This window comes from Protopterus annectens, chromosome 10.part0, assembly GCF_019279795.1.
Source record: "Protopterus annectens isolate FY-2018-M chromosome 10.part0, PAN1.0, whole genome shotgun sequence".
Classification (NCBI taxonomy): Eukaryota; Metazoa; Chordata; order Ceratodontiformes; family Protopteridae; genus Protopterus; species Protopterus annectens.
The window spans coordinates 1784017780-1784033653 of NC_056744.1; the positions used below are offsets into that span (position 1 = coordinate 1784017780).

General features: G+C 38.8%; 1 protein-coding gene across 1 annotated transcript in view; it reads left to right on the plus strand.

Annotated features, from left to right (window-relative positions):
* LOC122814497 (microfibril-associated glycoprotein 4-like) overlaps positions 1-13578 on the plus strand; it is a 68107-nt gene extending 54529 nt beyond the window's left edge. Inside the window, exons 5-6 of the mRNA XM_044087071.1 lie at positions 964-1146; positions 13208-13578. Of these exons, the coding sequence (XP_043943006.1) occupies positions 964-1146; positions 13208-13458 (434 nt within the window). The 3' untranslated portion in view covers positions 13459-13578. The remainder of the gene's footprint in view (positions 1-963; positions 1147-13207) is intronic.
* The last annotated feature ends 2296 nt before the right edge of the window (positions 13579-15874 follow it).

Genomic DNA, 15874 nt, shown 5'->3' on the forward strand with positions numbered 1-15874 from the left:
TGATTGCTAAAAACATATGTTAATACAATATGTTAAAAATGTATTTTAAAGATATTACAAAAATGAAATATATCTTGAAATATAATATTAATTGTAAACATTGCCTATATTGTATGACTGTACATAATTAATAATTTTATAAAAATAATTTTATAAAAAATGTATAATAAATATGTATACAATGTATAATATAATAATTATAAATAAAAATGTTTTTAGCAATCACCAGATGTACAGGTCATATACTATACTACAACACTTGCCCTATGTTATTATCCTGATCAGGGTAAGTGTATAGCCCTTTAAATCAATCAGCCAAATCTGGCACCAAAATGCCTTTAAATAGGCTTATTTTATGTGAAAACCTGGTTCCGAGGAAGTCTGTTATGTTGCAGACGAAAGCGCTTAACCAGATTTACAGTTTGTTGTACTACAGTTACTTTGTGGAGTCCGTTTTATTGTTGGAGTATTTATTCAGTGTTTAAAATAAAACGAAAGATTTTCCTGGTGTCCGAGCCTTGGTGGATTTGTTGGACTGCTCTCATCATCTGGGTTTATTTTACAATTGTGACAAGCCTGATTTTTGCACAAACAGTTTAGGCGGTCTCCGAACATAGACAGTGGGATGTAGTGAGCAGCACCTAGTTGTCTATTTTTTAAAAACTGATTCATCAAGTTGATCCTACAGAGTCAAAAATGTCCTTTATGAGGCCTATACAGTTACTAAAGGCAGTAGACCGGACATGAGCACTTGTTTATACTGTATCCATGAGGTTTGTAAATGTGAGCTATTAAAGGTAGGGAACATGTACAGGAAATATCTTATAAACAGATACACAATAAATGAGATGGGAGGAACAGTAAGATGTGAATTCACTGCATCCCCTGTAACCAAAACCAATGCTAATCAAATAAGTGAATTGCTTGGAAAAGTAAATAACAGATTTTTATTTTCATTCACAGGTCTAGAAAATATGTTCCTTTTGTCAAATAAGAAAACACATCAATTAAGAATTGATATGGAGGATTTTGCTGGTGCCAAAGCCTACGCAAAATATGCGAAGTTTTACATCTCCCCATATGCACTGAATGGTGAAGAAGATGGATACAGTCTGTACATATCTGGCTTCACAGATGGTGGTGCAGGTAATGTTGAAAGGAGTTGCTGAGATCCAACAAAAATGAAATGTTTAAATCATGAAACTGTATTTTATAAATAATACTTAATTCTAACTTGTCATGTATTTCACATTTCTCTTGTAAAGGTTTATAACTTCATAGATAAATACTAGGCTAGCTGCCCTTGCAGGCTATTTTAAACCTAGCCAGTTTCCCCTTTTGTACTTGAAATAACCTATCCCATTTGGTTATAGACTGGCCCTACCCATCCATGGTCAATAATTACATATTACCCCTAATGAGAATAACAGGGATCCTACAACAGATAATTTGTGGGGACCCATGCATGGAATAAAGCATTTAGGAGCTGCATCTGTCCATTAGTACAGAGAGCAGTCCTGGGGTAAATTTTTTGTTTCCCATCCATAGATCTAAGTTTCACATGAAAATTGACAGGGATGAACTTTGTTTTATGTGGATGGAAAATTTGTTCCATAGCAGCAGTATCCTCTGTGAAATATATCTGTTCCTCCAAACCATTCTGTTGAAGTTGCAGTAGTAGTTTAGGTCCCTAGACTGAGTATTTTGATGTCATTTGACTTGTTGATGGGCAGTAAATCCAAGAGTAATGGGTCGGACGATGCTTTGTATGTCAGACACAAGTTAACTCTTCAGTCTGTCCATCAAGGACATGCTGTTTAAGCCTTGTATTCTTTTATTTTAAGGTATATGTGTGAGCGTTCCAGTTTTTACATATTCATGCCAAAGGGGGCATTATATTCAATGATTAGCCTAATATGGGCTGAGCAAAGGGGGGGGGGGGCAATGACATCCCTTGATCTAAGCAGTTTGTTTATAAAAGAACTTTCTTACAGAAACAGATGCATGATGGTCAAAAGTTATGTCACTGTCCACATAAATTCCCAAATCCAAACTGTGTCAACTCTTAGAGGCATATTGTCAATGAGGTAGTTCCCTGGGGTAGATGTCTTCCCAAAGGATACAGTAATTCATTTTTTGGCATCTAGTTTTGGACCATGATTTTGACAACAGTTATTTGACACAAACCTTCCAGCAGGATGGCCAAGTTATTTGGGGATTCAATGACTACTCTTAGCTTGCAGTTATCTGCGAAGTTAGTCAGCCAAAGTCCTTTAGTACTAGCTTTTATTTCAGAAAAGTAGATGCCAAACAGGATAGGTCCCATCATGGAACCCTGGGGGATTCCACTAATGACTCATCTCTTTATGGAGGTAACTTTTTGATTATCTGCATCCTATCTACATCTATCAACATCCCTAGATCACAGGTGTAGTGTAGTTTCACTTAGTGCATAGTACTGTGAACCAGGTGTTTAGGCCACCTTTACAGTTATGATTATTCTATATTTGTTGTATATCTTGTTTAATTGTTTCTCAATATTCTAACCACTGTATGCTGCATAATTTGTAAAATTCTGATTTTTTTTACTCCTTTTATATGTTCTATGCTCTTTTGTACAAAACAGCTATGTTTATATAATTTTTTACTATGTATTTGAAGCTTTTTCTCCCCGGGCTCTGCTGAAAATGGTCACCTTGTGTCCAGTGGGACTAACCCGGTAAACAGATGGAAAATAAAATAATATCTCTAAGCCAGTGGGTAACATAGGGGTTTATTCTCATTTTATTTACCATTTCTACTATGTCTGAGAGGGGAACTGTCACAAAAGTTTTGGCCAGGTTGAGTTATGTGGTGTGCACCATTTTGCCTTCATTCAATGCTTTGGTGACCTTTTCAAAAAATCCACAAGGCTGAGTAAGCATGACCTGCCCTTGACAAATCCAAACTGAGATGGGTCTAGTGTTTGGAGGTTCCCTCTGTCCTGATTAATTCCCTAAGATTTTCCACGACTCTGCATATGAAGCTGGTTAGACTTATGGTCTGTAATTGTCTGGGTCCGTGGAAAGTCTTCCCTTAAGGGGAAAGGCTGTAGTTCTCCAATTGCTTAGTACAGTATTATGGATTTCTGTAGGCTATGACCTCCACTTAATTCCATAATCCTCTAGTTTCTTGCTCAGTATAGACCTTAATTGCAAACGGAATGCATCCTATACCATTTAGAGTCTTGTTATTGGAAACACTCCTATGCAGAGTCAGAATGGTAATGTAGCATTGCTGTAACTTTGAATACATTAGGTATTAAACTAAACACACACACATATATATATATATATATATATATATATATATGTAGATAAATATATATATATATATATATATATATGTAGATAAATATATAGATTATGCGTGTGTGTGTATATATATATATATATATATATATATATAGTTGCATTTAAGTTGGACGACACATGTCTATTACGCTAGTATGGTGGTGTTATTGAGTGAGAGCATTTGTGCGAACGCTGGTGTGGGTGACAAAAAGTGTTTGGTCAGACGTTTTTGTGCAACTATGTGTTTTAGGATTAGGGTAAGGGTTGGGTAAGGAGATGGATTTAGTGTTCGTATGTTTGAGTGTTTTAGGGTTAAAATGAGGGGTGAGTAAGGAGTAGATTTAGTGTGTGTGTATGCTCACATGCATGGTGAGTGAGTTGCCTTGTGTAGTAGTAGTGTTATGAGAAGGGCTTTTTTTAATGTAAGCTGCACATCACAGTTAAGGTTGGGGTTAGTGTTAACATGCATTACTAATATGGAGCAGGACAGGCGTGTTAACCCTAACTCTAACATGTGGCTTACCTTAAAAAGCCCTTCCCATAACACTATCACTATTCAGACAAATATGAACTGAATGTGTGATAGGGTTTTGAGTTGTACCACTGGTTAGGAAATGTATTTCCTTTCTCAGTGTGGTGTGTGTGTCACTCTGTGTTGTTGATGGTATAATGAATGGTCGATATTTTGTGTGCTGATCATGAAACCATTCGACCAGTCATTATATCAATGTGTGTGTGTGTGTGTGTGTGTATATATATATATATATATATATATATATATATATATATATATATATATATATTTACACCTAGGGTCGGGTTGTCACTTCAACAGTAACAATCATCTCAAGCCAATATTTACACTGCTGGGTAGCTAACCCTGCCTTGGCATATTGATATATAGGTATATAGATGTGTGTGTGGCTTCCTGCATCTCCTACATATAGCCATTAAAAAGCTGTGCTTCCACCATGAGGTATATCCCACCACAAATATCACTGGTAACCCACTATCTGATTTGTCACCTTTTCTATAGAGCACTAATTCCAGCTAGGCTAATTATGTATTACAGCAATGGTAAATGGTTTACATTGGTCAGCTTTACTTTTGCCACATTTTACAATGAGCTGAAGCGTTACAAATGTACCATCTTTCTTAGACCATAAAAGTATCATATCTGACATTATCGGAGACTCCATATTTCCAAGATGGTACCATGGTTAACCCTCTGTTAGTATTTGGTAACACACATCATATTTGCCTTTGGCTGCTTTCATCATTGATGTCACATCAAAATATTCATTTCCAGTTCAGTATGACAAACCTACTTTCATTTCTTACTATTTCTTTTCTACAATTAATTACAATAAAGATACTCGGGTATATTTTGATATTTTAACAACTATTCCTTTGTAACTATCCATCTCGATGCAGTTCAGAATCAGTTTGGTTGGGATCGGATCTCATGATTGTATAAAATCTGGTCTCCTTTCTGTTAAAGGCATAAATTTACCTGGTTCCTCCACAGCTACTTTTTCTTCCCCTGTTGAGTACAGTGGCACTGAGGGAGCATACTAGAAACTTCTACATTGTAGCTCTGGGACAGGTACATCAGCAAGGTGAGCTCAAACAGCACTGCAGGCCAGAACAAGAAAACTGAAAGAGAATTTTTCAAACTTTTTTTTTCTGAACATAGAAATCTCCCCCTAATCCTCCATACAGGGTTTCTACCGCATTCCCTACTACATAATATAATTAACTGCATGATCACTTTTTCACTGGTAAAAAAAGTTCTGATAAGATTCTTTGCAAGCCATTTCTTTGTACTTGAAATACCAGCTCAGCTTTTTGCATTAGAACACCATCCTGCTCTGCTTTATTGAGCCATACCTTATGGATAGGCCAAATGATAAGCACTCAAATGACTGCTAGAAGTCTTGATGACTATGGTATGAGTCATGTCATCTGTTTATGCATACTAATAATAGGCTCACTGAATTAAACTAAAGCTCCCATGTTATTCCTGGAAAGAAGCAATGGATTAACTAGAATTTGTCAAGGCTCACTAGTTGCAAAGTATTTTTCCTGTAATTTTCCAATTTTTGCCTTTATTTAGTTTCAGTTAAAGTGCTTATATTGTATATTCATTTGATCCCTGGTATTTTAGTGCTTAATTGTCCTTTACTGTTTACAATGAGTTTTTCCCTTGATAATCTGTTAGACTATACCTACATAAATAGGTTCATAGGTATGTACTAGGCTAATGGCCCTGGACCCTTTACAAGCCTAGTTCATAGGATAACCCTGGCATCGTGCCACCCAACCTTAGCTCCCAGTGCCTCTGGAGTGATCCCCGGGGTGAATTTTACATTTCCCATCCCTTCAACAAGATTTCTCTTGAACAGGGCTAGTGAGGCTCTCCGCTTGACATGTATGGGAAGTCTATTCCATAGTATGGGCAGCCTCTGTGTTATGAACCTGTCCCTCCAGCTTGTTCTGTTGATTGTGGTAATGAGGTTGCATGCCTAAATCTGCTTTTCCTGTAACTTTCCACTCTTTCACATTCTTGAATTTACTTTTGTCTGATTGTAAGCTTGCTAAAAGCGGTAACAATTATTCAGGGGGCAAGGATTAAAAATTACTGCCATTTCTGAGGAGTAGACATTACTGGCTGGAGTTCTAGCTGCTTGCTTTATTGGTTCTTTCACTTAAGCTCCTTAGTTTAACCGTGGTGGATGTCACGCTGCGCAACACTGACATTGGTGGATGGTACTCTGCGCAGCACTGCACAATGTTGTATGTCACAAACCCAAACACTTTCACTTTCAAATTCCATCTTGGAAACCTTGATTATTTCTTTTTATCAGTTACAGCTCTATAAACTGCAGAGTTGAGCTGCACAATATTGTTGCATGCCTAAATCTGATTTCATAGATCGCAAATAACCAGTGCAGATAGGCTATCTGGTGTTGGTGCTGAAACCCAATTTATTCTATTCACACTTCCTAATATAGCCCAAAATCAATATCTTAACTATAAGCTAAAATACCCCCCCCCCAGTTGAGTAAAGAGGCTTTGATTTCTGCTAAGAGGCATGTTGCTGTTTATGTGTATACTGAAATTATTTCAAACAGATAAAATTCCTGCAAATCAGCTACAATCCTTATGTGCTATTCCCCATTTAGCCACATTAGTAAGCAACTCAACCATACAGTTGCACTTCCTCGCTGTCTCAGTAATCAGTGTGGTTGAAATGGGTATTCTGAGACAAAGCAGAAATGGTCTCATGTTTACTGATAACCACCTACTAGTTAAACAAGCTGAAACAGTGTGATAAAGATGTAGTTATATAATATTATGGAGTCATAGCTCTCATATGAAGTTTCTCAAAACAAGGAACAGGCTGTTAGTACTACACAGTCCCACACTATACCAATTGCATGCATCTCAGACAAAACATACAGGCCTACATATGCCAAGACTTACAAGTAACTTACCTAAACCACAAAGGTATCATAAATGTAACTTAAGGACCAAGTACCCTCAAGCAGCCTCACAAACACACAACACAAACATCATCCACCATGAAACATTTATGAGTCATATTGTTTCAAATCAAAACCCAATAAGGCATTCCTCCACACAGCCAGTAACCTAGTGATGGATGACTCCATAGTGAGACACACTAATGCATCACTCACCAGGCTGAGTAAGACAGGTGACTCCATAGTGAGACATACCAGTGCACCACTTACCAGGTTATTTAAAAAGAGGGTCACAGACAGTTGCCTTCAAATGCTAAGATTCACCACATCACACATGATTTCAAGTCCCTGCACTATATAAACACATAGCCGCCTAGGGCACCGTTTTAGCAGGGGGACTTTCCTAGTAATCTGGATGGTGTATGTATGCCAAGATGGGGGCACTGTGGAGCCCTTTTGTCTAGGGCACCAGCTGACCAAAGGCCAGCCCTGCATATGATAGAGTCAGAGTGCACTTGGGGTGTAAATGACTTGAGATGTACCTCACTGGGTCATATAAAGAGAAAGAGATTATGTAGCTCTTAGAATACGTGTCTGAGGCAGGCATAAACCTAACCTTGAGTACCATTCTGTCATCACCAAGGATGATGCTGCAATACAGACAAACAAATTGACTTAACAATTGGCTTAGCTTTTGGTGTCATTCTAATTGTGGAGGTGGCGCAATGTATATCTGCTTGAGGGAAGACAGCAGACGGTCCTAAGTGCTTTGCTAGGGGATGGCATGCCCCTATACCCCCAAGGCATTTTTATATTGTATAAATACTTGTCCTCCCCTATACTTCCTTTTTCAAGAAATGTTAGTCATCTAAAGCTTCCAACAGAATAAACCAGAATCCAGACAACATAATGGCATTGCTGCTTAATGCTAGGAGCATTGTCATAGAGACTTAGTTCAAGACCAGTGAGAACTACATCAGTAGAAGGTTTCAACGCCTGCAGCATGTTCAGACCCACCACACTAGATAAGGCACTAAAGGTGGTGGTAAAAAGATTCCCTCCAGACTTGTTAAGCAAAATAATGGCCCATAACTCTTCCACACACAACTTATTCTTAACAAAACCACTTTAACATATTACAGCTAACTGTAGGACGTCACTATGTGACTCTCCCAGCCCATACCTCCTACCTTACTAATACAGGGTCTGTATGCATTAAACCAAGCACTTTTCTCCTAGGAGTCTTCAACTACCCCTCTGTTAACTGGGATACTTATACAACTTCAAACCGGCATGCCCAGAAACTTCCGAACCTCATCAATACAAACTCTCTGGACCACCTAGTCTGCACTCAACAATGGACAATAACATACTGGACTTAGTCCTTACCAATATGGGACAGCTCAGTTCTTCCCTGGTCAGATTGGACCACAAATCAATAACACTGAAGCCAGAAGCGTTCTCCAATACCCAAGTATTCAGAGGTTATATGAAGACTGATGACTATATATTCAAATCCTCCTTCCAACCTGATGACCCCACTGCTTATGCAGAATCCTTTCCTGCCAAATTCTATGCCTATGTAAACAGCTACATAGATGCACCTGTCCTCATGCAATGTAAATGCAACCCCAGATTTAAGACTAAGCCTCTATGGTTGAATTCAAATATCAACAGACTGTAAAGTAAAAGAAAAAAAGTGATTGCATGCAAAACGAAAGTTAATTCTCAAGATGCTAAACATGTTCTTCCTAAACGTAGAGAACTCTAGACCCTGATCAAATCAACCAAAGCCAGATATGGAGAGAAAACTGCCACCCACCAAGAGCGTGAGTGAGCAACGTGTGACAGACATAAAAGGCAGCATTGTCATTCTCACTGACAGCATATACATTTATATTTGTGAGCAGATGTGGTGAATTGTTCCAGTGTGAACTGGAGAGGTATGTGGTGCATTGTTCCAGTCTGAACTGGAGACATAACTTGGAATAGTGGCTTTCATTCCATTAGATTGCTTGTATCACATTATTCAGACTTTACTGCTTGAGGACTGATAGGTTGTTGTTTTCTGCATATAAAAGTGATGGGCTTAGGCTTGAAATTCATTATTTTGTATGTTCTCTCAGATCACAGTTTCCTGAAGAAACAGTGAGACAGGCAATGTAAGGGTGGTCATTTGCAAAAATAAAAAAAATGTGTGTGTTCTACACTGTACTGTACGTTTGTTCAGAAATTGTATAGCTCTAAGTAAATGTGTTTTGGGTGTTTGCATATGGGTTTGCCAGTTTTATGTAGCTTTCACCAGGTACTTACAATACAAAGACAGTGTGTCTAGGAAATCCAGTGATACTAAGCCATGTCACAAAGATGTGATGTCTGCAACATTGATGGACAGCCAGTGACCTTCCCGACTCACATCCGTACAAGTTAATATCCTCTAATGACCCACTTAACAAAATGTTGGTCTAAAGCAAGTGCAGGTTAACATGGGTAAAGAATGGATCAGAGAGGAGGTGACCAGTGGGTTAACGGGTCAACTTGATTGTAAAAAATAAATAAATATGTAAGATATGTGCCATGCATTTCAATCACAAGACTGACATGTTGATTATCATGATAACAATATGGTAGTATTTAGTACTGTTATTTAGGGAAAACTAAATTGGAAGTTGTCCTTGTCGGCCCTGTCTCAAAATTCAAGATGTAGAATACCCCAAATGTGACAGTCAAAATCAGAAATAAAAATAAAGCTTAGATATTTAAATTGGCCCCATAAGAATGACATTTTTTGACTTCCTATTAAAACTCTGAACCCCAAAATGCAAAAAAGCACCCCACAAATACAAAGGAGTATATGTAAAGCATGTCTCTTCACATTTAAACCTTTAAAGCCTAAACCCTTAAACTTGTATATATCAACTCTTGAGATCACCATACCTCACAAAAAAGGAAATATTTTGAGAAATAGCAATCACTAGTCCAAATTTTTGGTCATTTAGTCTCTACATTCCAGGACTCAGATTTGCAAGTCCAGACATTTATAATAGTTACTTATTTTTTCTGTTGTATTTAATTACTTTACACGTTATAAAGATTTTACTATGAAGGCAGACAATCCAGTGTAGCTAAGTTTAGATTCCACTTGCCGTCATTTCTGTCTACCTTCTAATGTCACTCTTGCAAAAATGTATGGGCTACATCAGGGTTCCACTGATCACCATTTTGAGTCAGATCAGGGTTCCACTAACCCACTGGAACTCATACATGCATAACTCACCATAAACAGGGTTTCATAGCATATCCTTGCAACCTACAGGTCCACCTCCATGTCCCAGGAAACCCATACTACCTATCTCAATATACAAGAGTCCCTCAACATTATCTCAACTACCCCCCATAGATTTTTAATAAACCACTTCTATTGCACAAGTCTAGTGATCCCTAAACTTCATTAATACTAACATCCCGGAACAGCTGGTCCATTCTCCTACCAGGAGTACAAACATCCTTGACCTTGTACTCACAAATATGGGAAAGTGATGTTCTTCACCCAAATTAATGACCTCTCTCATCAGATCAAACCATAAGGCAGTATTGCTTGAAATAAAAATTAAATCCAGGGACCCAGCACAACCAAAAACCTTTAGGAATTATTCCAAAGCCAACCTCTCTCTGCTAGGAGACTCCTTGGCAAAATTCTAAGCACCCCCAAACCAAGTAAACACCATAGCATATACTGAGTTATTTACAAAATCTCTGTACAGCCATATCAGTAAGTGCATAGAGCAATCCATGCCCACTCTTAAGAATAAGACAAAGACAAGCCACCCTGGTGGAATCACAATATCAATTGGTTATACAACAACAAAAAAAACTGGCCAAGCAAAGGAGGAACAAAGCCAAACATACAAAAAAAAAAAATCAATCTAAACAGGCAGCTAAGAAGGTTAATACTTCAAAGGCTAAATTTGAAGAAAAAATAGCTTCTCAGGTAAAGGAAAACCACAAAGCTTTCTACAGCTATGCCCGTAACTTCAAGGAAAATATGCAGTGAGGCTCAGCATTTTTTGTAAATGGCATCACCCACACTAAACCAGAGGCCATTGCCAACCTCTTGGATGACAGGTTCAGCTCATATCTCCCCCCCCAATAGTCCAAAGGAAATACCACAATCCCCCCAACTATTACTAGGAAACAGGTCATCAATGCACTTTCCAAGGCCAAAAACACTGCATCAATGGGCCCCCTGACAACATCCTGGGATTGTTAGTAGACAGCATGAAACATGACCTCTGTAATCCACTTTAATCACTTTTCAACTGAAGCCTACAGTCAGGTTTTGTGCCCAAGGAGTGGAAGGTGACTACAGTCATTCCCCTGCACAAAGGAGGTCCAACCATCGATCAAGGTAACTACAGGCCCATAAATCTGACCAGCCTCATAAGTAAGGCCATTTAAAGACTCATCGTGGATATGATAAATGAGGACATAAGTAACCAGCAAACACTGGACCCATTTTAGCATCTGTTGCTCTGAAGTGGAAGCAGATGCTGAAGGATTGTGGCTGACTACATGTGCAGATCATTGCAAGCTGGGGGTTAGCATCGGCTGCCCTTTAGACACTAGCATTCTTCAAGTAGGCCTTACTCTGACTACATTTGGTATTAAAGCCATGGTCTTAAACTCTATGTTGAGAAATGCATAAATGTACCTTTGCAAAGTCAACCATCCCAGTTAATTACCAGATTGATAATATACCCCTAAGAGTCGACCCAGCGGTCTGGGTAGTCAGGTAGACAGTTGGCTTAACTTCGACCACCATGTGGCCACAGTCGTGAGGAAATCCATTAATGTTGCACAACCTATAAGTAAGGGCATGGCATCAAAGTCGAGAGAGGTTATTATCCCACTGTACTCTGCCCTTATCAGACCAGTTAGAGTACAATGTTCCCTTTGGTACATACCTGACCAAAAGCCCTTTCCATCTATTCAGTCTGCTGGTCTTCTATAGATTGCTGAGGGGTGATCTATTGCTGGCTTACAAGGCATCTACAAACCCCACACATGAATTTCCTGCATATTCATAAGTTAAACAGTACCAGAAATACAAGGTATAGGGATGTGAATTTTGACTGTGTCTAAAGCAGAACATACTGGAGAGACAGATGTGTGTCCCAGAGACAGTCCCTCCTACGGAACGGGATTCCAGACCATGTGAAGCTAAGTCTATTACCCAATTTAAGTCCAACCTGTCTCATATAGCCTACTTAGAGGCGATCTCTGCTTGATTACAAAGCCATGTCTGACCCAGATCTGTTAGAAATGCTACATCTAAAGAAATCCCAATCCCTCTGCACCACATACTCCAGAGTCCCATTACCACAATCAACAGAACACACCAGGGTAATCCTATGGGCTAGGCTTGTAAAGGCTCTGGGGCCATAATTCTAGTACACACCTATGAACCTAGCCGAGTGGATGGGGAATAGGAAATTTACACCTCATGCCCCTTACAGACAGAGGTAGGTTATAAATGCCTGGCCCTCAAGGTCATACTTGGACACAGGATGTCACCATTCTTTAGGGAAAACATAGCTAGGCTTAAAAAGTCCCCCCTGGGTCATTAGCCTAGTAACAATCTATGAATAAAAATATTAATAATAAATGCAATAATGTAAAGAAAATACTGCAAAATAAAACCTGACATCCAAGTCATTAAACTGCATTTTTGCATGGGGCTCATCTGCCCCCTCAAGGTGCCCAAATCCAAAGCCACAAACTCTAACTATACTAAGTTTGAAAACTCCAAGTAAGTGGAAAGGTATGAAAAAAACTTACATTTTCATTTTACTGAAAGCCATTCATGCACAAAGTACTAAACAATGTTTACAACAATTGATACAGTGAGCTATTAAGAGTCCAAAGCTTTGCTTATCAAAACATGACACTTCAAACGTTGACCAAACACTACATGATAAGTGACAGTGTTCCTAATAAACGTACGTTTTAGGTCGATATGTATAGGTACCTCACACTGCTGGCACTAACCCTTTTCCGCTTCACAACGTTAATCATTTTAAGGTTTTACTTCAGAAAGAAACTAGAAAATGCTGTCACTAGATAATTAGTAAAATCACTCATGAAGCATCCTGTACCCATGGATCCATAACTGCATCCCCTTACAATAACCACAGAAAAGCATTTGTGTTTGGTTTGTGTTATTTGGAGATAATCTTTCTTTCTCAGTTATAATCACTCAGCCATAACCTAATGTCACATAATTCACTTGAAACGTAAACCTTTTCCAGAATGATACATGTTCTGGCAAATTGCATATTAGTTTGTTGTTGTTCCATTTAATGTACATAAAATCTTTTTTTCCACCCACAGGGGATTCATTATCCTATCACTATGGACAAAAGTTTTCAACTTACGACAGAGATCAAGATGCTGCAAACAATGGTAACTGTGCATCACTTTATCATGGAGGTTACTGGTATGGAGCCTGCCATACATCAAATCCCAATGGCCTCTACCTTAGAGGGTCAACTAGCCTACTTGGACAAGGCATCGTTTGGAGTTCCTATAAAGGACAGTTATATTCTTTGAAATCATTTGAAATGAAAATGAGACCAGCTTAACTGCAGTAATAATCCCCATCTTAATGTAATTAATACTATATTAAAATCAGAATATTAGAATCAGACTTTTTACTTTGAAAATTATGCAACATTTTTGAGAAATAATTTTATCTTTTTTAAATCCACACTCTTACTTAGAAACTGCAACTGCTTTATTAAAAATATTTTGAAGCACTCACTGTTTTTATATTCATTTTCAGCCTTTTACATGTGCAAAATATTTTTATTTGAACGTTTGTGAATATCATTTCTTTCACCAGTAATCCCATTATAGAGGTTTTGTTGTCAGAGTAACAGTAGCTGAAGCTTTTCAGAAACTCAGTACTCCATTTTTAATCAGTACATAACCTACACCCTTTTCTAAGGTATTGTTAGTCCTTTTTACCTTATTTCCATTGCACTTTTACATTAGATTTTTGCTAAACAGCTACATTTTCAGCAAATAAGTCATTAAAAGCAATGCATGCAAAAATAGAATTAATAAAATATAATACATCAGTTCTCTTTTTATACAATTTGGTCAGAAAAAAATGTTTATGAAAAGATGGAGCAGTTCTGATACGGTGGAGGGGATAATGCAATAACAATGTCACTATAAACTGCAGAAGGTGCCTAACTAGACAATGGTTTTCTAGCAGTACCCAGTAATGTGCCAAGAAACTACTGCTGGCCAACAGAAAGTAAACAGCATGGATGTAGTTGTAGGCAAGGTAGCAATAAGAAAAGCTTCCCTTTCCCTACTGCAGTGTGATGCTGGATATATATATATATATATATATATATATATATATATATATATATAGGTTCATAGGTTGATACTAGGCTATCTGTCCTAGGGCATTTATAAGCCTAGCCAGAGTGTGTTTGGCTTTCGCCACCCTTTTAGATTAGTTGACTGTGCCTCTGTAAAGCAGGTCACAGAAGGTTGCCCTTTTAAGGTTAGTTTACTGTACCTCTGTCAAGCAGGGACACAGAAGAGATCCCAGGGGTAAACTTACGATCTCCCATCCACTCAAGATTTCTCTTGAAGAGGGTCAGTGAGGGGCTCTGCCTAACATAGACTGGGATTTTGTTCCAGAGTGAGGGGAGCCTCTGGGATATGAATCTGTTCCTCCAGCATGTCCTATTTATTTCTGTGCTGAGGTTCAAGTCCCTGGAGCGTGCATCTCTAAGGGATTTGGATTTCCTGAGGTGAAGCATGTCCATTAATTCTGGGTTGGATATGGCTTTATACATCAGACACAGATTGCCTCTAAGTAGGCGGTATGCAACTGAGTAGAGCTGGAGTTTCTTTAGCTGAGCTGCATAGGGCATCTGTTTGAGCCCCTTGATCCTCTTGGTGAGGTACTTTTGGGGTCTTTCTAGTTGCTGCAGGTGTTGGGTAAGGTACATCCCAAATGGGGCATTGTATTCAATTATGGGCCTGATAAGTGATGAGTAGAGGGGCACAATGACCTCTCTTGATCTAGATGTGAATCCTTTCATGATAAGGTGGGCTCTATAGAAGGTCTTTCTAACCACTTTGGCAACGTGATTGTCAAAGGAGAGATTGCTATCTACTTGGGTCCCCAAGTCCCTAATTACTTCTTCCGTACTTAATGAATTACCACCTATGTGGTAATTTGTGGGCACTTTGTTTTTCCCAAAGGGGATGACTATGCAATTTTTGGCATTTAGCTTTAGGCCATGGCTCTGGCACCAGTTATCCGTCTCTGTGAGACCTTTTTGGAGGATGCTTGTGTCAGCCGGAGAGTCGATTATGGCACCCAGTTTGCAGTCTTCTGCGAACTTGGTCAGCCATAGTCCACCCGTGTTAGCCTGTACCTCGGAGAAATATTAACGAACGAGAGGTCCCAGGACTGAGCCTTGTGGGATGCCACTTGTAACTGGTTTAGAGTCTGACATGGCACCTGCTATTCTGACCATGTGGATTCTATCCCTGAGCCATTTGCAACCCATCTTGTGACATAGGGGTTGATATTTAAGCTGGTGAGCTTATTTATGATGCCCGAGTGGGGTATTGTGTCGAAGGCTTTTGCGAGGTCCAGGTAGGCTGTGTGGACTACCTTTCCTTCATCTATAGCTTTGGTAACTGTTTCAAAGAAGCCGACCAGGTTCAAGAGGCAAGATATATAATTGGGGGGTGTAGGGGGCTGTGCTCCCCCAATTATATGTACCAACTCCGAGATGGCATTGCAGTGGGTGAGGTGAAAGTTACCTTATCTCTACCTTACCTACATGTACGTCTGTGTCGTTTACTTTCTGTTGGTCAGCTATGGCTGTTCAATGTATTTATTTTACAATGATGTCTCTTCTCGAGGAAAGGCACATTTGCGGGTTTGTGTTTTGTGATTGGACGTTCATTGAACATACCATTCGATGGCTGAACATAGACCCAAATTACCATGTTATCAGT